At 35.4% G+C, this 24,408-nt stretch overlaps 2 protein-coding genes across 5 annotated transcripts; one reads left to right on the forward strand and one right to left on the reverse strand.

The window, feature by feature from the left end:
- The first annotated feature begins 14,102 nt into the window (after positions 1 to 14,102).
- On the forward strand, positions 14,103 to 20,616 carry LOC113300086 (type 2 DNA topoisomerase 6 subunit B-like). Of its 4 annotated transcripts, none has more exons than XM_026549261.1 (14): positions 14,103 to 14,272; positions 14,389 to 14,497; positions 14,614 to 14,697; positions 14,903 to 14,929; positions 15,080 to 15,173; positions 15,256 to 15,331; positions 16,012 to 16,032; positions 16,270 to 16,466; positions 17,641 to 17,788; positions 17,909 to 17,928; positions 18,259 to 18,471; positions 18,570 to 18,699; positions 18,953 to 19,226; positions 20,266 to 20,616. In XM_026549261.1, the coding sequence occupies exons 1-14, from the start codon at positions 14,237 to 14,239 to the stop codon at positions 20,322 to 20,324; spliced, it is 1,488 nt and encodes a 495-aa protein (XP_026405046.1). In that variant the 5' UTR covers positions 14,103 to 14,236; the 3' UTR covers positions 20,325 to 20,616. The 4 variants fall into 4 exon arrangements, with proteins under 4 accessions (XP_026405046.1, XP_026405047.1, XP_026405048.1 ...); XM_026549262.1 differs by having other exon boundaries at positions 18,576 to 18,699; XM_026549263.1 differs by having other exon boundaries at positions 14,620 to 14,697.
- Positions 20,617 to 21,705: 1,089 nt separating this feature from the next.
- On the reverse strand, positions 21,706 to 23,591 carry LOC113300087 (galactinol synthase 1-like). The gene is made up of 4 exons (XM_026549266.1): positions 23,081 to 23,591; positions 22,454 to 22,774; positions 22,198 to 22,332; positions 21,706 to 22,095 (listed from the first exon to the last, which is right to left on the reverse strand). Exons 1-4 carry the CDS (start codon positions 23,414 to 23,416, stop codon positions 21,871 to 21,873), a joined length of 1,017 nt encoding a protein of 338 aa, XP_026405051.1. The 5' UTR covers positions 23,417 to 23,591; the 3' UTR covers positions 21,706 to 21,870.
- Between the last annotated feature and the right edge of the window lie 817 nt (positions 23,592 to 24,408).

A 24,408-nucleotide genomic window follows, 5' to 3' on the forward strand; every position in this document is an offset into this window, starting at 1 on the left:
ATATAAGCTGAAAAACCAACTTGGTGTAGAGATGATCTACCTATATAACGTTAACCACTTGAAAAAAAAATATTTTCAGTAAGGCATGAGAATTTACTATTTTCTTTCCGAAATAAAAACTGAAAATCTCAAAGTGTAAAGTGAAGCTCAGAATACAACACACTCAGGTGACATCAGAAAAAATAACTCGATTTGATAGCTGATAAAAACACCATGTTGTAAGAGTTACTATAAAAAATATAACTTCAGATTATCAAAAACAGTTGTCGCACTTGTTAAAAGATTTTACTTGTTAAGTGGAAGAGCCTTTGTCGTACTCAACATGTATTTATCTTAAAGATTGAATAGAGTGGTTACCAAAATACTTTTTTCCTTTAATATTTAGAAGACGATCCAAAGTAGTCGAGTGCTTAAGACTGTAAATCGGTACAGCAACTCAAGATAGTGATTTCTGTCTTGGGATTCACGTGTGTTGGCCAGACATTTGTAGGCGCAGGTGAAAAAGCGGGGGTACAACAACCTCACTCAATATTTCGATTAGCAATCTGTATGGACAAACTCCAATATACTTTCAAGAGAATCAACTAGACTCAATCTTAATAAAGTATATCAAAGAGTTATAATATCTCTATTTCACAATGTAATCATCAAATCGAACATATAGAAATCCGTGAGCCTGATTATTATGTGAAATAATTTGAACGGTACCAAAGACCAATGTTCAAGTGTCAATCAATGTAAATCAACAACCAAAGGTTGGATATTCTAATTGATTGATATTAATGCACAACCTGTGATATTTCAATTATATAACAAAGTATAATGCGGAAAAGAAATAACACAGACACCAGAATTTTGTTAAAGAGGAAACCGCAAATGCAGAAAAACCCCGGGACCTAGTCCAGAATGAACACACACTCCATTAAGCCGCTACAAAAACTAGCCTACTACAAGCTAACTTCGGTCTGTACTGTAGTTGAACCCCAATCAATCTCACACTGATCCAAGGTACAGTTGCGCTCCTTACATCTCTGATCCCAGCAATATACTACGCACTTGATTCCCTTAGCTGATCTCACCCACAACTAAGAGTTGCTACGACCCAAAGTCGAAGACTTTAATAAACAAATCTGTATCACACAGAAAAGTTTATGGTAACAGATAAATCTGTCTCTCACAGAAATACCTACGAGTTTTGTTCTGTCTTTTGATAAATCGAGGTGAACAGGAACCAATTGATAACCCAAACTTATATTCCCGAAGAACAGCCTAGAATTATCAGTCACCTCACAATAATTTTAATCGACGCGACGAAAGAAGATATTGTGGAATCACAAACGATGAGACGAAGATGTTTGTGACTACTTTTATATCTTGCCTATCGGAGATATTAATATCAAGCCAATGGTTACGATTGTACTCAACACGATAGAATCAACAAGATCAGATCACACAACTACAAGAAAGTAGTATCGGTCTGGCTTCGCAATCCCAATGAAGTCTTCAAGTCGTTAACCTACAGGGTCTCAATAAGTAAAGGAGAATCGAGTTTAACTAATACAACTAGTATCACACAGGAGGTGTGGGGATTAGGTTTCCCAGTTGCTAGAGCTCTCCCTTATATAGTCTTTCAAATCAGGGTTTGCAATCAATGTTAGCTTAGTAACAAAGCCTTCAATATTCACCATTAGATGAAAACCTGATTAGATTCAAGCTAATATATTTCAACCGTTGGATCGAAAACTTAGCTTGTTACACACAAATGAAATGTACGATTTTAGGTTTGTGTAACCGTACCCAAACATGTACATTTGTTGGTTCAACAATAGTTAACCAAATGGTTAGCCGTATTAGCATTTTCATATCAACCATATTCTTCTTCACCACAACTAGTTCAAATGACTCAAATGAACTAGTTAGACAGTTGTTCATTTGTATAAATCTTATAGAAGTATACAAGACACAATTGAAGCAAAAATGATTTGATTCACTCGAATCGATTCATGAACTTTATAGCCACGGTTTGCAAATTGCATTCCTTAGTTAATATAACTATAAGTTCACAAAAATCGTCTTTATATATAAACAACTCAAGTTCGCGGAATTAAGTTCCCGGAAGGAGTTCACACACTCCAGCAGATATTCTCGGGATGAGAACCTCCGCCAGTTCGCGGGCTGAGTTCCCAGATCTTGTTCCGGTTTTCCTGATCAACAAAGTACAAATACTTTGGTTCAAGGAATAAGGACTTATACATATATGTGTTGCCACAAAATGCTTATAGCAAACAATGGTTATATAATCTAAACTCTCATTTCAATCATTCAAACATTCTAGAGGACGTTATATAGTTGTTATTCACAAATTATTTTTCGTCAAAGCAATTGTGATTGAAACATAACATGACTTTCATCACTAGGTAAAGATGAACTTGGCCAAAGCGAAAGCTTACCAACACATATTTCGAGAAATAGATAAGCGAGATAAACTCGGCTCGAAATAGCAAATGTGTATAAACAAAGTCTATATAGAAAAACGACTTTTGTCTCAAAATAAGAGATAAGTAGATAGACTTTTGAGTGATAGATAAGTTCAAGTCTCCAATACCTTTTAGTCGATGAAGTTCCACCAGTTCCTTGAGTAGTTCTTCTTCTTGTATGATGATTGCCATGGAGTTCTTGAGCTCAACTACACTTAATATCCTAGTCCGAGACTTAGCTATAGTAGACTAGAAATCAAGACTTATAGTTTTGGTCACTAACATTGACAACCATGCTTGAGATAACAACGCATGCGATTTCGACCGAGCAGTGCTCTAACAATCTCCCCCTTTGTCAATTTTAGCGTCAAAACTATCAATACATACGGAATACAAAAATAAATGAATAAACTTTTGTAGCTCCTATTCCACATGCCTAATCTTCAACATTACTCGAAATCTTCGTCACTTCCAAGTACTCCAATGATCCCAAAGGTTGTAAGTTCAGCATCATCGTTGCTGAAAATTCGTAGCTATAACAATGAGAAAACAAGAATTCTCAATCATTGTTATACAGTGTCATAGTATCATTATACAACATCAAAGTTCAATTGTATCACAATTTCGACAACAATACTATGGTGATATGTATCACTCCCCCTTAGTCAATACTCCATCTCACATGGAAACCGCTCCCCCTTACATAATGATCTGAAAACCATATGTATTTGTAGTACATATTAATTCTCCCCCTTTTTGTCAATAAAATTGGCAAAGGTACGAAAACGAGATCCTAATGAAATTTCCAAAAGAGACATTTCATGACCAAAAGAAAGCATATATCAACTTATTTAGATTCAATCATATAGCCGAAGCTAAATGCTTTCATCAAGGAGTTTACAAAGATACAAGATAACCCCTATAATATTCCGCAGTCGCACTCCCCACAAAGATTTGGCAATTAAGCACAAGTTCAATTAAGAATTCTCCCCCATAATATGTCATTCCCGAAAGAACAACACGAGCGACTTTAATTTCAAAAGAAAAGAAGGATTTCTTTGGACATAAAAAATCACATACGAATATGAATTTGAATCCAACATACTCAATTAGATTAGTCACAAGAGAACCATAATTAATCTAATCGGAAATATACAATCAAATTAACCACAAAAAGTGATGAATTTAATTGGTCATGCTCGACATAAGAGAACTTACGGATGCTCACAGTATAGACATAAAAATATGGATCGGGGAAGATTAATACTGCAGAATATACAAGGATTCATTCTGTTAGAGCATAGCTCGGTCTACCTCGCATGCATTGCTATCTCAAGCATGTTTGTCAATGTTAGTGATCAAAACTATGAGTCTTGATTTCTAGCCTACATAGCTAAGTCTCGGACTAGGATAGAAAAGTGTAGTTGAGCTCAAGGACTTCATGGCGATTCATCATACAACGACGAAGATCTACTTAAGGATCCGTGGAACTTCATCAACAAAAAGGTATGTGGAGACTTGAACTTATCTATCACTCAAAAGTATATCTCTTATATCTCCTACTTCTTATGAGACAAAAGTCGTATGCTATATAGACTGGATCATACACATTTGATATTTCGAGCCGAGTATATCTCACCTATCTATATCTCGAAATAATGTGTTGATAAAGAATTTCGCTTTGATCAAGTTTATCTTCACCTAGTGACGAAAGTCATGAAAAGTTTCAATTACTTTGAGAATTGCTCTGACACGAAACAGTCTGTGAATAACGGCTATATAACGTCCTCTGAGAATGTCTCAATGATTGGAATGAGAGTTTAGATTACATAACCATGTATTCCTTAATCCGAAGTTTTCGAACTTTGTTGATTGAGGGAAACCGGAGGAATTGGCTTTGCCAAGTTCGCGAACCCAGTCCGCGAACTCAGTCCGCGAACTGACGGAAGTTCTCGACCGAGAATTTCTGTTGGGATTTTCCAACAACTCGTTTGCGTGTAAGTCCGCGAACCTAGTCCGTGAACTGGCGAAAGTCTCCTTGCCGAGATTTTCTGCTGAGTTTGGAAAAGTCCACCGGTTGTCTTAAGTCCGCGAACTTGTTTGTGAGATTAAGTGATTATGATCTAAAGATGTGCTCTGAATATGAAACTTAAATTACTAAGGAATTTTTTATGCAAACCGTGGCTATAAAGTTCATGAGCCGATTCAATCGAATCGAATCATCTTTGTTTCAATTGTGTCTTGTGTAGTTACATAAGATCTCATAGCAATTGAACAACTCTTTAACTAGTTCATTTGAGTCAATTGAACTAGTTATGGTGAAGAAGAACAAGGTTAATATGAAATGCTCATATGGTTAACCTTTTGGGTTACTATGTTGAACCAATATACAGTACACGTTTGGGCATGGTTTTCACAAACCCAGTAAACGTCTACCCAAGTGTGTGTGACAAGATAAGTTTTCGATCTAACGGTTGAGAAATATTAGCTTGAATCTAAATCAGGTTTTCATTTAACGGTGAATATGGATTGCTTTGTAATTAAGGCAAAACCCTGATTTGAAGGCTATATAAAGGAGACATCTAGCATTGTGCAAAACGAATCCCCACACGTCTGTGTGATACTAGTGCGCTCGCTAGAGGCGATTCTCCTTTAACCTTTGGTTTTCTTCTCTAAAACCAGGTTAACGACTTAAAGACTTCATTAGGACTGTGAAGCCAGACCGATACTACTTTTATCGTAGTTGTGTGATATGATCTTGCATCTTCTATCGTACGATTTTAATCTTTGATTGTCTTGAGATCGTGAGAGTTCTCCGATAGGCAAGATAAATAAGTTACAAACATCTTCGTCTCACTGTTTGTGATCACTCGACAAACCGCCTGTGTAGTCAGGAAGGATTGTAGAGAGGTGATTGATTAATCTAGGCTCTTCTTCGGGAATATAAGACCGGATTATCAATTGGTTCCTGTTCACCTTGATTTCATATCTTAAGACGGAACAAAGCCTAGGGTTTATCTGTGGGAGACAGATTTATCCTTTGATAGACTTTTCTGTGTGAGACAGATTTGTTTATTATCAAGTCTGCGATTTTGGATTGCAGCAACTCTTGGTTGTGGGTGAGATCAGCTAAGGGAATAAAGTGCGCAGTATCCTGCTGGGATCAGAGGCGTAGGAGTACAACTGTACCTTGGATCGATGGGAGACTGATTGGGGTTCAACTATAGTCCATTCCGAAGTTAGCTTGGAGTAGGCTAGTGTCTGTAGCGGCTTAATACAATGTGTATTCAATATGGACTAGGTCCCAGGGTTTTTCTGCATTTGCGGTTTCCTCGTTAACAAAATTTCTGGTGTCTGTGTTATTTCATTTTCCGCATTATATTGTTTATCTTTATAATTGAAATAATACAGGTTGTGCGTTAAAGTTTAATCGATTAGAGATCCGACCTTGTGGTTGTTGATTTCATTGATTAACACTTGGATATTGGTCTCTGGTACCATCCAAGTTATTACTTGTGTTTGATTAAAGACTCGCTATTGTTTTAGCTTGAGTAAATCAAAACAAGTGAGAGACATTAACTCCTTGAGATACTTTAATCTAGATTGAGTCTGATTGTCTAGTTGATTCTCTAGCAAAGTATTTCGGAGTTAGTCCATACAGATTGCTAAGCGAAATATTGGGTGGTGTTGTTAGACCCCCGCTTTTTCACATTCTATTTTCCATCACTATTTGCACAATGACATACAATAGACATAATACTTGTAAACAAAAGATTTTAACCTATCTTCCATCAATAAATGACATAATAGGCTTAACTTTTGTATTGTCAAAGTTTATTCCTTCTTTTATCAATACATGCATATTGACATATGAAAGACTTAACTTTTGACAAGGTATGGGACAATCATAGTTCACGCACGCAAACACACATATCCCATAAAAAATTGCAATATATAAAACCATAAAGATTAATACTGCAAAAATTATCTTCCAAACAATTTTAGAATTTAAACCATTAAACCTAAAAACGTGAAGATGAAAACGTTGGGCATAGCTATGTGTAGTCACAATAATGGCTATTCCAAACTCTAGTTAATCTTCTAAACGAAACAAGAAAGTAGAAGATTTACTAGACAAATAACTCTTTAGAGAACATGATATGAAAAACGCTAAACCCGGTCAGCAACTAGAGATTGAATATGGATGAGCTCATCAGTTGCTTTCTTCAGTTCGTTTTTCAGAAAATCAAGATTCCTTGTTGTAATTCTGAGTTGTTCACGTACGACTTCAAAATATTAAAGAAGATTTCCTACCAGTTGTGATGACATATGAACTGGTAGTTTATTTTCATGATCAACAACATGATAGCAATTCATGAAAACAGGATTCTTATGAAACTCGATAGTCTTCCCTTTCTTGACTTCATCATCTTTGTTACCTCCATTCATTGTGCACACCAAAAATCGGTAGAACCTTTTGACCTTACAAAATTATGTATCAAGAGATGACACATAAGTGTATATAAATAAGTTCCATGGAAAACCCTAGGAAAACTTGTATACGTCCGCGTGGGTCAGATTTTCGTGCACTTGTGGTCACGACCCTAATGTGTGACCAAGAGGATAGAGGCCAAATTAACCAAAGCATGAAATTAGTGTGTCAAGACTAATATTTGAGAACCAACTATTTAGAGGAAGCACACGTAAACAGGGAATTTTTCTCAAAGGAGGATGATCAGAATTATCTTCAGGAGAAGAACTGGAGCGAAGCTCAACAGTTTTTAAGATCATCAACAACAATCAAAATAACAAAAGAAGAAAGAAAAGAAAACATACAACCTTGACAACACTCTCAAGACACACTTCTTGAGACTATGAGCATCCTTCTTAAACTACAAGCTACATTGTGCAGTCATGTTGTATTTAGATGAGCATTTTGCTCATCAATATTGACTTCTTCTTTTTCTCCTTCAAGAGGATTTATAGAAAAATCACTCGACTTTCTTGAGGAGGTTTTATCAAGATAGGAACAAGAAGTACCTGAGCCAACCGCTTTCCTTGTCTTTTTGATGTTCTGTTTGAGTCTGTTTATGCTGATCTTAAGCTCTGAGACTCGATTATTGATATGAGTGAAATCTGGAGCAGAAGACTTGGATTCACAGTCTTCTTTAGAGAGAGAAAATGAACTCAACTTTTCTTTCTTTTTCCCATGCCTTTTTCTATTTTCAGAGTTATTTAAGAAGTCAGTTGCCCTTCTGACGTTGTCGATAATTTTTGTTTCAAAAACACAATTAGGAAAAGTCTTATCATAGAATTTTTCTTGATTGCCGGCAATGCCTTTTACTCTAACAATATGAGAGACAGGTTTAATAACTTCTTTTGACATCCATGCAAGAATGTTGTGAAGTTTTTTATTCCTTAAACGAAAACAACATCTTCTCTCATAATGTCCTTTATTTCCGCAATAATAGTAGTTAAAGGAACTGTTTTTTACCGTTCTCGTGTGAGTAGATTTAGAAGGAGCAAAATCCTTGTTTCCAGAATCCTTACAAGCTGCAAAAGGTTTCTCGCATGAAGAATTATCATTAGCTTTAACAAAATTGATCTTACTAGTTTTTGGAGCGTCTATTCCTTTATAGCCCATAGGCCCCAGACCACGTGTATCACGATGTTCTTTACATGCTCCAATCATAGAAGATAATTTTGTGGAGCTAGAGTTGAATCTTCTCAGAATCTTTTCCAGTGACTTCACTTTATCAAGAGCAGCAGCAAGGTCAGTCTCCAAGGATTTTTCTTTCGCGAGAAGACTGAGTTCTTTGTCATTAAAACATTTTCGTTGAGAGTCATACCCTGCCTTAGATTCTGCAAGTTTTTCTTTCAACACAAAGAGATTTCGTAGAAGATTATCACATTCGGAACTTTTCGAACGTACATCTTCTTCACGATCTTTAACAAAAGATTGTAAGAGTTTATATCTACAATCATATCCCTTAAAGAGTTTTCTCAATTTTATGTTTTCTTGACAAAGAGGAGCCATGTATTTACACAAGCACGTTGTTGACTTTTTTTTTTCAAGTCACGGTCAAACAACTTGATATACTGAGAGACTTTCTCATCAAGACTTTGTCCTTCTTCTGAATCACTGTCATCTGAAAGATCATACAACTGTTCATCAAGAGATTTCTCCCAGTTAAATGCAGATTCAGACAACAGACCAAAAACATACTTTTTCTTAAAAGATTCAGGACTTCGAAACTCACGAGGGTGTCTCTGAGATGATGTTGCGTTGTCGGAGATATTCTCATTGTCCATAGAGTCAGATCGCTACAAACACAGACTTGTAAGGTCTTTAAACGTGTTTGCCTGCTCTGATACCAATTGAAAAAGCGGGGGTACAACAACCTCACCCAATATTTCGATTAGCAATCTGTATGGACAAACTCCAATATACTTTCAAGAGAATCAACTAGACTCAATCTTAATAAAGTATATCAAAGAGTTATAATATCTCTATTTCACAATATAATCAGCAAATCGAACATATAGAAATCCATGAGCCTGATTATTATGTGAAATAACTTGAACGGTACCAAGACCAATGTTCAAGTGTCAATCAATGTAAATCAACAATCAAAGGTTGGATATTCTAATTGATTAATCTTAATGCACAACCTGTGATATTTCAATTATATAACAAAATATAATGCGGAAAAGAAATAACACAGACACCAGAATTTTGTTAACGAGGAAACCACAAATGCAGAAAACCCCCGGGACCTAGTCCAGATTGAACACACACTGTATTAAGCCGCTATAGACACTAGCCTACTACAAGCTAACTTCGGTCTGGACTGTAGTTGAACCCCAATCAATCTCACACTAATCCAAGGTATAGTTGCGCTCCTTACGTCTCTGATCCCAGCAGGATACTACCCAAAGTCGAAGACTTTAATAAACAAATCTGTATCACACAGAAAAGTCTACGATAATAGCTAAATCTGTCTCCCACAGTAATACCTACAACTTTTGTTCCGTATTTTGATAAATCAAGGTGAACATGAACCAATTGATAACCTGGACTTATATTCCCGAAGAAAATCCTAATATTATCAATCACCTCACAATAATCTTAATCGATGCGGCGAAAGAAGATATTGTGGAATCACAAACGATGAGACGAAGATGTTTGTGACTACTTTTATATCTTGCCTATCAGAGATATTAATCTCAAGCCAATCATTACGATTGTACTCAACACGATAGAATCAGCAAGATCATATCACACAACTACAAGAAAGTAGTACCGGTCTGGCTTCACAATCCCAATGAAGTCTTCAAGTCGTCAACCTACAGGGTCTCGATAAGAAACCTAAGGTTAAAGGAGAATCGACTCTAGCTAATACAACTAGTATCACACAGGAGGTGTGGGGATTAAGTTTCCCAGTTTTTAGAGTTCTCCCTTATATAGTCTTTCAAATCAGGGTTTGCAATCAATGTTAGCTTAGTAACAAAGCATTCAATATTCACCGTTAGATGAAAACCTGATTAGATTCAAGCTAATATCTTTCAACTGTTGGATCGAAAACTTAGCTTGTTACACACAAATGAAATGTACGATTTTAGGTTTGTGTAACCGTACCCAAACATGTACATTTGTTGGTTCAACAATAGTTAACCAAATGGTTAGCCATATGAGCACTTTCATATCAACCATATTCTTCTTCACCATAACTAGACTCAAATGAACTAGTTAGGGAGTTGTTCAGTTGTATAAATCTTATAGAAGTATACAAGACACAATTGAAGCAAAAACGATTTGATTCACTCGAATCGATTCATGAACTTTATAGCCACGATTTGCAAATTGCATTCCTTAGTTAATATAAATATAAGTTCACAAAAATCGTCTTTATATATAACCAACTCAAGTTCGCAGACTTAAGTTCCCGGAAGGAGTTCACACACTCCAGCAGATATTCCCGGGATGAGAACCTCCGCCAGTTCGCGGACTGAGTTCACAACTCTTGTTCCGGTTTTCCTGATCAACAAAGTACGCATACTTTGGTTCAAGGAATAAGGACTTATACATATATGTGTTTCCACAAAATGCTTATATCCAACAATGGTTATATAATCTAAACTCTCATTTCAATCATTGAAACATACTTAAAGGACGTTATATAGTTGTTATTCACAAACTATTTTTCGTCAAAGAAATTTTCAAAGTGATTGAAACATAACATGACTTTCGTCACTAGGTAAAGATGAACAAGATAAGCGAGATGAACTCGACTCAAAATAGTAAATGTGTATATCAAAGTCTATATAGCAAAACGATTTTTGTCTCAAAATAGGAGATAGAGTAGATATAATTTTGAGTGATAGATAAGTTCAAGTCTCCACATAACTTTTAGTCGATGAAGTTCCACCAGTTCCTTGAGTAGTTCTTCGTCTTGTATGATGATTGCCATGGAGTTCTTGATCTCAACTACACTTACTATCCTAGTCCGATACTTAGCTATATTAGACTAGAAATCAAGACTTATAGTTTTGATCAGTAACATTGACAACCATGCTTGAGATAGAAACGCATGCGAGTTCGACCGAGCAGTGCTCTAACAACAGGGATACCGAGGGAACTAAGTAACTAGGGATAGATTACTTGGTCTCAACTATACGAAGTTGGCTTTCTTCTTTGTATAACAGCTTAATTCTGAGAGTATTCAAAACTGGACCAGGTCCCGGGGTTTTTCTGCATTTGATGTTTTCTCGTTAACGAAATCTTGTTGTCTCATAAACTGTTCTTTGTCTCATTTCAGGATCTAACTCAATACGTTTGTTTTGAGTCAGATCTGACCCAACTGACTGAAAAATAAGTGAGTCATTTGGTCCTATGAGTCGGGGTATTTTTTTATATGAATCAAACGGGTATGAGAAAGGGGTTAGATCTGAGTTACAGGTCGAGTCAGATCTGTCTCAAAATAGAAAAAAAACGATCTGTCTCGCGACGAGTCATGGGTCGATTCAGATCCAACTCGCAAGTTAGATGCAAACAAACTTCACGTAAGAGAGTTAGGAGAGCGCTAAACACTTAATTTCCACTTTATAATAAATATATTTGCGAAGTTTCGAAGGCGGTTCAAAAGATAAGTTGCTTTTAATAAGTTATTTAAAATTACTTACATGGGTAGTCAAATGATATTTCTATATACTTTCATAGATTTTTTATTTGAGCAACTCCCGGAGATTCTCTGAAAGTCTAGAGATTTCTAGAGATTCTCAGAGAGTATTTTACAGAGTCTTTATAACTTGTAGAGACAAAAAAGCGAACTCTGTAAAGAGGTTATGTGATTTATAGAGACAAAAGATGTATATGTATCTAACTAAAAATTTAAAACATCAACTGATTTGTTTTTTATTATGCACGTTATAATGTTGATAAAAGTACCATGAATACCTAGTAAAATATATGTTCGTTGTCAGAATAAATCTCACTGTTTTCCCATGCCTAAGTTTTCAATCATTCCATATTTTTCTATTTGCTATGCTATCTCATCACTGGTTAGCATCTTTTCGTTGTTTCATCTGAGGAGATGTCCTTTGAAGTGGCAAAGAGAAAGCACGCGTCGGTATACACGAGGGAAAAAAACAGAGAGCGGAGATGTCCAATATATTCAGATGGGGTCGGTTGTATTACTACGCAAATGGCTCGTGCCTTGGTCATCAGCTCAAATAAAAAAAGAGAAAAAAAATGGCCCTACTCTCAAAAACAAATATTCCCCGAATTTACAAGTCTCCCAAAATATCACCTCTTGAGGAGAGATTCTACCATGCCTATTTTCATAAAAAATTCTCCCAAAACCTCTGAAAATTACAAATCAATGACTTTTGATTCTCCTTCGAATAACATGGGTATTGGAGTGACTCTTACGAGATCCTAGTCCAATAACATGAAGTTCCAGAGAATTTAAATGACTTGAAAAAAGTCTCTAACCAATAACAAGAGATATCAGGAGACTCTCCAAAATTCTACGTGGACTAACAGTAGATTTAGAAACTCTCCGGAAATCATATGAATTCTCGATTAACTACCTCCTTATTACATTATTGTGCATCACTTTGGATTAAATCGTAAATATTTGAACTAAATGGTGAGGATTTTAGTATTTTAGATAAATTAAGGGCTAATTTGTCTGGCGTCATTAGGGGCGACCCTGAAAGAATTAGAGGCGACTTTTTTATTCCCAACCATAGACACGGTTATGGGATATCTTAATTTTTGGAGATTACCTAAGTGCCCTTACACAATCGGTAGTTAGTATAGTGGTATTATCTACCGATTGTTAAAGTATAAATCTCGAAATGGAACTTGTGGCCGTTAGCAATCGGTAGATAGGTGAAGTTCATAAATAACTTCATAAACTGTCGATTACTCTGACCCAATCTCGAAATTTTTGCCAACTTATTAATCGGACGTTTGGTTAAGTTCGTATACTACCGATTATTGTAGTTCCCAAATTCAAAAAAAATAGAGATTTTGGCAAAAACAAAATTTGGGGCAACTTCATAATCGTAGGTTACGTTAACTTATTAACCTACCGATTATTGTAGTTCCCAAATTCGAAAAATTAGAGATTTCGATAAAAACAAAATTTGGGGCAACTTTATAATCGGAAGTTAGATTAACTTATTAACCTACAGATTATTGTAGTTCCCAAATTTGAAAAATTAGAGATTTCGGCAAAAATAAAATTTGGGGCTAGTAGAACAATTGGTAGATAATGAACATCACGAGTCTACCGCTTGTGAAAATAGAAAAATTTAAGATTCCACTAGTTTTTGAAAATTTTGAATTTGGAACTACTAGCACAATCGGTAGATAATGAACATCACGAGACTACCGATTGTACAATCGGTAGATAATGAACATCACGAGACTACCGATTGTGAAAATAGAAAAAATGCAAAATTCCACTAATTTTTGAAAATTTTGAATTTGGTGCTACTACCATAATCGGTAGATAATAAACATCACGAGTCTACCGATGGTGAAAATAGAGAAACTCAAAATTCCATTGGTTTTTGAAATTTTTTAATTTGGGCCTACTACCACAATCGGTAGATAATAAACATCACGAAACTACCGATTGTGCGTATCTATTTGAGCAGAAAGGTATAATCGGTTGATAAAGTATTTTATTATCTACCGATTCTGAGACGTTAATGGTGCTGAATGCATTTAATTGTCTCTTTAATCAGTATTGAACCTTGAACATGATATTCTTCATGATGTTTCTCACCTTCTTCTTCATACCCATCCATGTTTGCTGTTGATTTAAGAAAAAATGATATTCTCCACCATTTTTTTTTCTTTTTTCTACTTTAAAATCTTAAAACTACAAAACTAAAACAATTTTCCTTTATATAATCTAAACTACCGATTATTAAGAGTAGAATCAACATTATAAAAAATGAGAGATAAGGGGTGGCTTCATTTTAAGTTTGGGTGATCCTATTTTGTCTTATTAGTCGCCCTAATTCTTTCGGGCCACGCCAGGCTAATTTGGATCTAAACCATTTTTTCCCCATAATTACTCACCTTTTCGGACATGAGATTCAACAAATAGTTGGACGGAGGGAGTTCGTATGCTCATGCAACAGTACTTCGCTGGTACTATTACACCGACTCGGGTGCCATATCTTCCCTGGTACTAATTTTGTAGAAGCACGGGAGCGGGAGCGGGAAGCTGGACTTTTCAATGGAGAACTCAATAATTCAACAGATCTGTCAAAATGTAAGTTCTTACTTTCAAATCTGAACCCTAAGTTCCCATATTTTGATTTATTTTCGTCTTATTTTGTTATGGAATTTTCGCCATAACAATTTCAATTTTATTCTTGAGTTTGGTAGTTAATTTGCTCAGCAATTCAAAGATGTCGGAAGTCTGAAAATCCCTGTGTATTATCAATACTTCTTAAGATCTCTCCAGATTCAGATAATCAGATCATTCAGATTTCAAGTAAGAATTTAATTTACGGAAAGGGATGTCATCTACTTGAAAATATAATTTATTATTTTTGAAGCACAAAACTAGGTCAATTAAATAACTGAAAATCGTCGATTTCATGTTGTTAGTTTCAGATACTGGTGTTGGAAGTTCCTTGGTGGAGTTTCAAGATCTGCATTGCAAAGGAAATCAAATTTGTGGTGATAAATGGGGTAAGTATGACTAAGATACGACGTGTGAACTGTAAAGAACCTAGTGTAAAATGAGTTATATTCGTAAAATTGCTAGCGTTTAAGATTTTCTGAATTCTTTGACAGCAATATACTGGTTATCGACAAATTAAGCTATTTTGACATGTCAATTTCATGTTGTGTTCTTGAAACTTGCTTTAATTTAGCCTCTTGCATTGTTTCTCAGATGGAGCGATTGACATCACAACTACAAGTAAGTATTTGTTCTTATTGTTGGTATATGTATTATGACGTTCCATTTCAAAAAGAGTGTAAAGAAACTGAGATTTGCTGAGTGGATAAGAATGCTTTCAAACCTATATTTGATACAAATATTCCTGCAATTTTCCATGTATAAATATAGGCTTCGGTGATGAAGAAATTTATCATTACAAATTAAATTCGAAAAAAAGGCTGATAAGGTTGCCTTCAACCCCTAAAAATGGTGTAAAATTCAGGTACGCATACTTCCATCCCTTTTTTAGACTGCAAATTCATAGATAATCACCTCTTGAACTGATTCACTTGTTTTCCTTCCAGTGGAACTGAAGTATCCTTGTCCACCACTGAAAGCATTGACAACTTAGTGCAAGGGATTACTTGCTTCCTTAAAATGGTATGATCTACAAGCACAGTAACATAGAAATCAATTGATGTGTTTTCGACATTCAACTACAAAACCTTGAGTAGCCTGAGTTTTGGCAAATTATCTGTCTTAGATCTGATTTTGAACTAATAAGAGACTAGGTGGTCATAGAGGCCCGATAGTTGATATTTTGAGCACACCAGCATGATGATGAACTTGTGCTGCTACTCATATAGGTGGGTTGCACCCTTATGAGCCCAATAAGTTGCACTACAGCTCGCACACAGTAGTAGACTAAATACTCAGGTACACAAGATCAGGACCACCGTTCAATCAGAATAATTACGCTACATAATATCAGCTAGAACTATTAACTATATTGCAAAAGTTGCAAAGCTTACATTATTTGTTTAATGCCACGTTGTTGTCTCATTAGTTCTTTCTAAATGTACAGAGTGTCGTAGAAAATGGTGACATCCACTGTATAAGAAAGGGGAATAACTGTATAATGGTTATTTGATTAGTCCTAAAATGATGAAGTCCACTGTAGAGAAAAGACAAATAACAGTATGATGGTTGCTTGGCTGTCCCAAGGATCTCAGTCATTGTTATAGTTTTCTTCTTTGGACTTAGAATTCAGGTCGCCTTTTGCTACTTTCTTGTGTTTTCCTACTCATTTACATGGTTCAACTTTTTGTTGTTGTCTTCAGGTGATCATCCTAAAAATTGATGTGAGTCGGTGTACTGCAGATAAAGATTTTGGGTTAACTCTGCTTGTTTATTCGCATTTCACTTTCCTTTCCTTTCTTTCTTCCATGATTTGCATATTACCATGAAAGGGAATTCTCTTAATAATCTTCTCTACGTCCCTTGTCGCGCTATTTGGTATATGAATATCGGACCTATTACCAATTTTTTTTTATTGGATTGTTAGATATAGAAAATTAATTTGCTGTACTCTTCTCCAGAAGGTAGCAGTTGAATTGCTTGTTGCATGTACCACCGGTCCTAAACCTAGCTGTGAAACTCTTTTTTTGGCAAGTGGAGACATTCCTGTACCTTATCCAATGTCAAATGTTGAACGCTTGATCTTTGGCTTTGAGGACCATGTTCTTAAGCATGGAAGCAAATTGGACGAGGAATGCAAGTCTTGCTTCACGAGCAGGTAAAACTTCGAATTTCTTGGGAGTTGCAAGTAAGAGTTTTTTGTTAATTTGTTGGATATTTTGAGATTGATCCGTCACTTTCGGTTTAGTACTTGTTATCTGTAAAACCACAACGCTTGTTATATCTATTTTAGTGCCTTTTCAACACTTTGATATTTTACATTAAATCTCATCAGCGTGAAGTTAATTTTACAGGTAAAAGTCTCTGAATGTCATGCATTTGAAAAAAGTAATACGACTCTGGATCAGCTGGGGGCCGATCCCAACCGAGTAACTCGGCGAGTCACAGAACTGCACTTATTTCTGTCAACACTCATTAACGTGATGACAACTAACGCGAACATATTACTCTTTCCATAAATACCAATAATAAATATTAGCTCTTTCCATAGGTTGGTTTTAATGTGGCCGACTTACCCTCTTTTGCAATCAGTTTCGCTACAGCACCTGCTGCTCTAGCTCATTGTCCACCCTTTCCAAGTGTGATTTCTATGTTATGTATGGCCGTGCCTAAGGGCATATTAGTTGATACGTGACTTTGAACAACACTATATCTCGATATTCCCAAATTCAAACTTCCAGAGTAGCAATAGGTTAAGTGTTGTTCTTTCTAGACCTGTAAAGCTCTGCATCATCACAGCTCATACTTATAAAGTAAGAGGCTTGAGAAACTGTGAAAATTGGTTGAAAGTCGGATGCTGTTGCAAATAGAAAACAAGAAACGAAAATAAAATAAGTGAACTAGCATCAACTCAAGCACAAAAGCAAGTTGAAAGAAGAAATGGGAAATTAATCTGTCAGTCAAACTACTTTAGCGTTTTGTAACTTAGTACCAAATAGGGGGTGAGTCGATGCTGGGGTCCACTCGTGAGACTTAGTTTGGAAATCTTACTTATAGCATTACTATGATGTTGACTGGGTTGTTTTTGATCAACCGTAAGGTACTGAGCTTCTACTGGCTTAGACAGTACCACCCTGTTCGTAGATCATTGCTGTTTGGTGAAAAGAGAATCAAATTTTCAGCTAGCTTCCTCATATCTTTTCCTCGTAAATAAATCAATTACATAATGGACTACCTAAGAGTTAGCTATAAATTGAAGAAAGTGCATTATAAGCCCTATCATGCAGATGGAAGTAAAATGTTCTTGACTATGTTTTACCTTTTCCTTAAAGGGATTATTTGAAGGTTGGGAGTGGAGTTGCAAACAGCACTGAGACCCTCAGAAATACCGGGGAGGTCCTCGAAGCTGTGATTATAATAACAGAACTACCAGAAGAACCGAGTCCTTCATGCCTGATAACCCGTGGCACAACAACAAAGGTTAATGTCATGTAAATCTTTGTTTTCTTTTGTTTTCTTTTCTTTTCGTAGTCATACTATTTAATTATCTTTTGTGCAATTATTTGATATGGTTCATGGTGCCTTTTTCATGTTCTGCAGTCTGCATTGAGATATGCCATGTAAGTTATTGCTGCCCCATTCAGGAAAACAAAAAGATTCTTGTTAGTTGTCAAATTTAGGTGTATTTATCATGCTCTGCATTTTGAAAGACCTTCGAAACCTTAACAGAAACGGAAAAAGAAAATAATAAAAATCTCACGTGTAGTTGAATCTTGGAATTATCAATTGGGGAGCATAAATATAGTTGTTGAGTTCAGCTTGCATGATTGAAATATAATATATTTGCAGAGAAAGCTTCCATAAGAGAAGAAAAACAATCAACATTTATTTGAATTTGTAAAATTTAACATATTTATGTAATTGTATGTTCTATATTTATTCTCTTACAGAGTAAGCATTCTTCAGGTCTTATTTTTTCAAGATTTTGCACCTTCCTCCATCCCTCTAATACCTATGAATGCATTGACAAGCATTGATTGGAAAAGTTATGGTTTGAGCTTGAAAGCGAATGCTCCGGACGGGGAAGGGCAATTGGTGCTAGAGTGGGAGAACTTACCGCCATTTACTCATGTTGACATCGCCATTCACAGCTACCACATAAAATATCCTACATTGTAATTGGGAACTATTATAGTTGCAAGGTGCCACGATTTTATTATTGTTCAGGAAATTATGCATGTTGTCTTTGACATTTCGTTAAGATCATGTTTCCACAAGCACAACCAAAGAGTTATTCTGAACGAAAACTATTAAAGAAAGCACTTAAGCTTGCATTGGATGATATGAAGGAGAGATTTCCGGGTGTTCTTCTTAGTGCACATGCTCTGAAGGTAATTTTTACGCTCGTACACGCCATCTCTCTCTCTATACACACACACACATATATCACGGTCATAAACTTTCCAAATCATGGTTTTCAGATTTGCTTTAATAATTTTGTTAGAATTTAAATGACCAGTGTACTGGGTCTTTTTTAACGTCTAAAATATTGACTAGAGTTATTATTTCTGTGATATCAGCCATTCCTTTACTTCGCTTTTTATATATACTACCAAATTTGATATACATCTGCCTTGATTCCAGATCCGGAATTATGCCCCTGACCTTGCAAAATCAATTGCTGGTCTGGTATTGTCATCTAGCGATTTGGATTTCCTAGGGGAATGCAATTCTCTTCTTGGACTTCACTCTCAAGAGATTGATGAGCAGAACTTCGAAAATCACATTAGGGATAAGATTACCAAAGTCATAGAGATGAACGATAGGAAACTGCAGAAGAGCAAAGAATCTGCGCCGTTCCTTTTTGGAGATGATAGCATTCACGAAGAAGGGTTCCATGAAAAAGAAGAAGATGGAGGTCAGGATGATTTCAATATCTTGAATTTTTAACTGCTTTTGCCCTTATCCTGATTCTCTAACAACATGAGACTTAGTATCATAAAGACCTATACAGACATGCAACCGTAGCCTTGCTCATATTACATGTTCCACAATTTCTCTTGTTAACTGGTAAAATATAGTTCTTTCTGATAAATACACATGAATAGAACATTTCATCTGGTTTCTTTTGTTAATAATTCAGCTCCCTTAACTATCATTGCCTAGTCTTAAACATGATCACGTACTTTAGTTTATGCTGAGTCAATTCAATACCTAGTATTAGCATGTTCTACAACATAAAGAGCACTATATGTAATGCAATCAGTTCATACTACAACAGAAATAATCAACAGCATTGGTACTAAAACCCAAAACATATTCTAATAGAAGAAATGGTAGATTAGCTTATTACTCAACTAGTAGTAGACATGGACTTCTACTTCTATTTCCTCATACTAGAATTTATGGATACAACTGATTTACCCTTGGATTATATGAGGCTGGAAGAGAGTCTTTGTCATGCTTGCCACATGTCTCTCTAACCTTTCTATCATGAGTAAGAGAGACATCTCATGGCTAGTCTTTAGTGCGCGAATGAACCATGAACATACCTTAATATGGATTACTTTTAATCCAATTTAACTTAATCTAATAAAAAGATTAGCTTATGTACTAACGGAGATTTGTTGCGCAAAACACATCTTTGACCTAAAAATATAATAATAATAATTCATATAAAAATTCACGGTGCCAATATATTTTCTGATCACATAAATGTTTTCATTATGTCTGTCAAAAGTTAGGAGTTTTGTGGTTCTTGTAGTCTTAGGTTGAATGTTAAACTATAGATAACTCACTCTATGTTTAATTCTTTGTTTGGTTGATTCTTCTACTTTCCGTAAAGAACGTCGGTAGGGTAAATCAAGGAATGTTATGAGGGTATAAGTGCTGTATCTTCTTACTTACAATTTATAGGGTATATTTTTTGTTTTGTTTTTGTTATTTTTAAATGACAGGATTCAACATCAAAAGAAATGAAAGGATCTTCAACGACGAAAGGAAAAATTTAGCATAATTAGAGATAATTAGAGATGTCAAGATTCAAGCTTTCTTTTGGGCGGAATCAAAAACCAAAAATGCTAGGATAAACGGCTAATATGGTAGTTTGTTTGTGGGATTCATATTTCTATTGTACCATTTGAGATTGCCTAAAGGGGCAATCTTGTACACTCTCCTTTTTTTCTTTCTCGTCCTTATTTCTCTTTTTTCTTTCTTGGGTAGTCTTTTTCTTTTTTCGGTTGGTTTTGTTGGGTTGAAGTACCCCTCTTAAGTACCTCTTATTCAATGAAATTGTTTTTGACCGTCAATTTTTTTCTTTTTTTTTACCAGACATTTTACAGATGGAGTTTCAGTTATGATGTAGTACATCTTTCTCTGTATCAACTCTTCATGTTGATTCATTGTTTAGTATCAATAATGATTGTTGATCCTTTGCGTACGTATCAACTATAACAGTTGATCCCATCTTTCTGTTTAGCTTACTTGCTTCGCAAGTCTTTTTTTTCCTAGTTTACGTAGACTTCCTTTTCTTTTCTTTTAGTCGGTTCTTGTAAGCCTATTTAAAGGCTATGCCTTCTTGTTTAAACATACATCTTATTATCGATATTATTCAATCAATTTTATTATCAAATTATAATCCTAGAATCTTGATCCTAGAATCAGATTTTATCAAGTTTCTGACGAAACTTAAACTCATCCTCATCCCAACAATTAGTTTGCTTTCACTCATATCTGTGCTACACTAAGTTATCTCTCTTTTAAAATACTCTCAGACATGATTATGGTTATATAGTGTATCTCTCTTTTAAAATACTCTCAGACATGATTATGGGTATATACCTATGACACTCATGTGTCTTAGCTTCTCTTCCTTCCGTATCACTTCTAATTTTTTTCTGAAGTTGCCTTTAAACTTGAAAGACTTTCATGTCTTTCCTCTTTCATTGTCTATTTCTGTCTCTCTAATGTGGGGGAATTTTTGTCACAATGTTTAATAAGTTCAGTAGTGCTAACCTTATAGACTTAATTTTGATGAACTTAAATTATATTTTTCTGAAAAGCTAGATTTGCCTAGTCTTCAGGATTTCCCTTTGATTTTGTGGAGAGGTGGGTTGAATAAATAAACCAAATTGATAATGTGGTGCCATGCGAAAGCTTCAATTTGCACCAGACCCACTCAAAATTTGAAGTAATTGTCACACGTTTATAAAGTATGTTCAATTAGTTTATGTTACATGCTATGACATATGCCTAAGACAGATGTTGGTTTCCTGGAGTCAGTATCTGTCTGTATATAGCAGCCTGCAGTGAAGCATTACTTTCTAGTCTAGTTGGTGATATCCTGGATTTAAAAAGATCTGATTCAGTGGAGGATGTAGGTTTTGAGAGTAAGAGAGTGATAGAAGAGTTATGTCATACATATATATCTATATATGGTCTATTATTTTATGTATTTCTGAAGTTTCCCAACAAACTGCAATTTTAAATAAGAAATCTACTGGCTAGCACCCACACCAATAATAAAATCAGTATTTTTTTTTCTCTCATTCTAATTGATATCATTAAGCTGCGGAGGGTGCAGGAACATAAGAAACTGCAGGTTCCGGCAAATTAGCCATTACTGAAGATGACCTTGAGAATGTATCGTCCTCCGGAACTGTGTTATCACTGGCCTTGAAATCAAGTGATTCATCGTTATAAACATCCCACCATTTTGCTACTAACATCTTGATGTCTTCCCTTTCCATGTTAGCTTCTTTCCCGGTGTATCTCCATGGTTTTGATCCCTAGGTATACAAATTCCAAATTAAATTTGGTACTTAATATTACGATTTTCTGATCATTTCAAATCATCAAAAATGAAAGGTAATTGACAGCATGGAACTTACAGCTGCACAATAGTGGACCACTTTAACTTTGTCGAACTCAACATTCTCTGGATGGCGCCACAGCATGGCAAGAACCAAGTTGTATGTGGGAGGGATAGGGTTATATATGTGGTTGAAGAACATATTCAAGAAATCCTATCATGAAAATGGAAAATAGAAAACCATCGAAATTTGGACCACCAAACTATTACCTTAATTAGCAATCAACTTGACATTTTTTCTAGAGTTAAGTCATCTCAAGATTACGAAAACTCACTTGCTCAGCAAAGGGTGTTGGAGTAGTGGCTTGAAGAGTCTGAAGAAGACTTTCGTAAGTCAACCTGCTTGGCTCAAACACAAACATTCCTGCATTGAAATACAGAGGAGGAGGTGAGCCCATTTCAGTAGGCCATGTAACTTTCTCAGGGCACTGTTGGCAGTAGCCGATTGAATATTGTGGAGAATGGCTCCATGTCTTCTCGCAAAAACAATCCATCACCGCATAGAAATATCCATCTGCCGCATTGAAGAGATGGTCTATGTTCTCGAACACTTGTATATCAGCATCTAAATACATCATCTTGCTGTACTCCTCAAACTGTACACAGACAACAATAACCATTAATAGTGAAATTATAAAACCACTACTTCCACTTAATTATCCTTCTCAAAAAAAAAAAAAAACAAAAAAAACAAAAAAAAAACAAAAAAAAAACCCTTAATTTGTAGTCAACAAAGGTGGTGTAAACAGAGTGTATGAATGGTCTGATGGTAAGTGAAGAAGATCACGTGTGAAATTTGATATAAACCTTAGACCAGCAACTCTAGCATTAGCATACTTCATTCAAAAAAAGAAGAAAAAGCATTAGTATACAGTGATGGATATATGCATGAAACTACTTACATCCCATATACGTAGTTTAGAGTAGTTGATCACGTAATATGCCATAGCAAACTGAATCTGATTTTCTGGTGGATAAATTGGCTCGATTTCTCTAAGAATACATCCTTGAGATCGCAAGATTTCACGGTGTTCCTCTGGTACATCAGGTAACATGGCAACAACTAAAGGGTAAGCACTCTTAACCTTACGTAAGCCCTTTGCTAGTCCAACTACACCCTTAACATAATCACCGTTACCAGCTAAAAAAGTTACGTAAGCTCTCTTTGAATATCCAGTATTAAGCATCTGAACTTTACCAGTACAAGGGACAACATCGACCGTCATCTGTGGTGCCATTACTTTACGTAGGATATGAAGTTTATTAACCGAGTGGTCTAAGTGCTCAGATGGGATAGAGAGAATTCACAGCAGAATTGAAATTGTTATAATCGGAAAATGGTTGTCTAAGGAGTGTTTTTATTTTTGATCGGGTGTTCAAGGAGTGTTTTGAGAGTATAAGTTAACAAAATGAAGCTTCTACTTTATAGAGAATTAAAAAGAATAAGAATTCATCCTAATTTACATGAAATGCAGCCCAAATGAAAATTTCAGTCGAATTTGATGTTGTTTTTGTTTAATATTAAAAAAGTTATGGTTGTAATATTGTAGAGATAGATGGGAAGATATCGTGAAACACACCCTTGATTTAGCCTTATCATCAAATCACACGGTTGAGATGTTTTGACTGTCATGTTTTCAGTTTTATATTTTGTTCATATTGTTTAATGATAAAGATAGGTAAGATTTTGAAGTTGGAAATGGAGGAGAGTATCTGGGTCATGGGTCATTAAGCGGGTGTCATTTTCTTTGCAGGAAAATGTTAGCAAGTGGTTAGCATCACAGGACCTACTACTTCATAAATAAATAAAAATTTAATAATGTGTAAATCTGTAAATGTGATCCTTTAGATGTAGCCATAGGAATGTTAAAATAACGCCCATTGTTTTTTTTATATCCACCGTTGTTTAATTTGATTGTGTGTTTCTAACGATCGTTCAAACCCTTTTTTTTCCCCAGAAGAGGCAAGCCTCAATTATATTGATAGTACTCCGATTCAAGATCGGGTTCGATTACAGGACTGACCAAAAGGTTTGCATCAATTGTATTGATAGTACTCCGACTCAAGATCGAGTTCAATTACAAGACTGATCAAAAGGTTTCCAACAGTTACAAAATTGTTACAAGACTTAAACCGCAAAGAAATTCTACCCATTCCATACAAATTTCTAATTATCAGAACAAGTTTAAATGACCATGTTTGGATGGAAAGTAATATATCCAAACCAATT

Source organism: Papaver somniferum, chromosome 7, assembly GCF_003573695.1.
Source record: "Papaver somniferum cultivar HN1 chromosome 7, ASM357369v1, whole genome shotgun sequence".
Classification (NCBI taxonomy): Eukaryota; Viridiplantae; Streptophyta; class Magnoliopsida; order Ranunculales; family Papaveraceae; genus Papaver; species Papaver somniferum.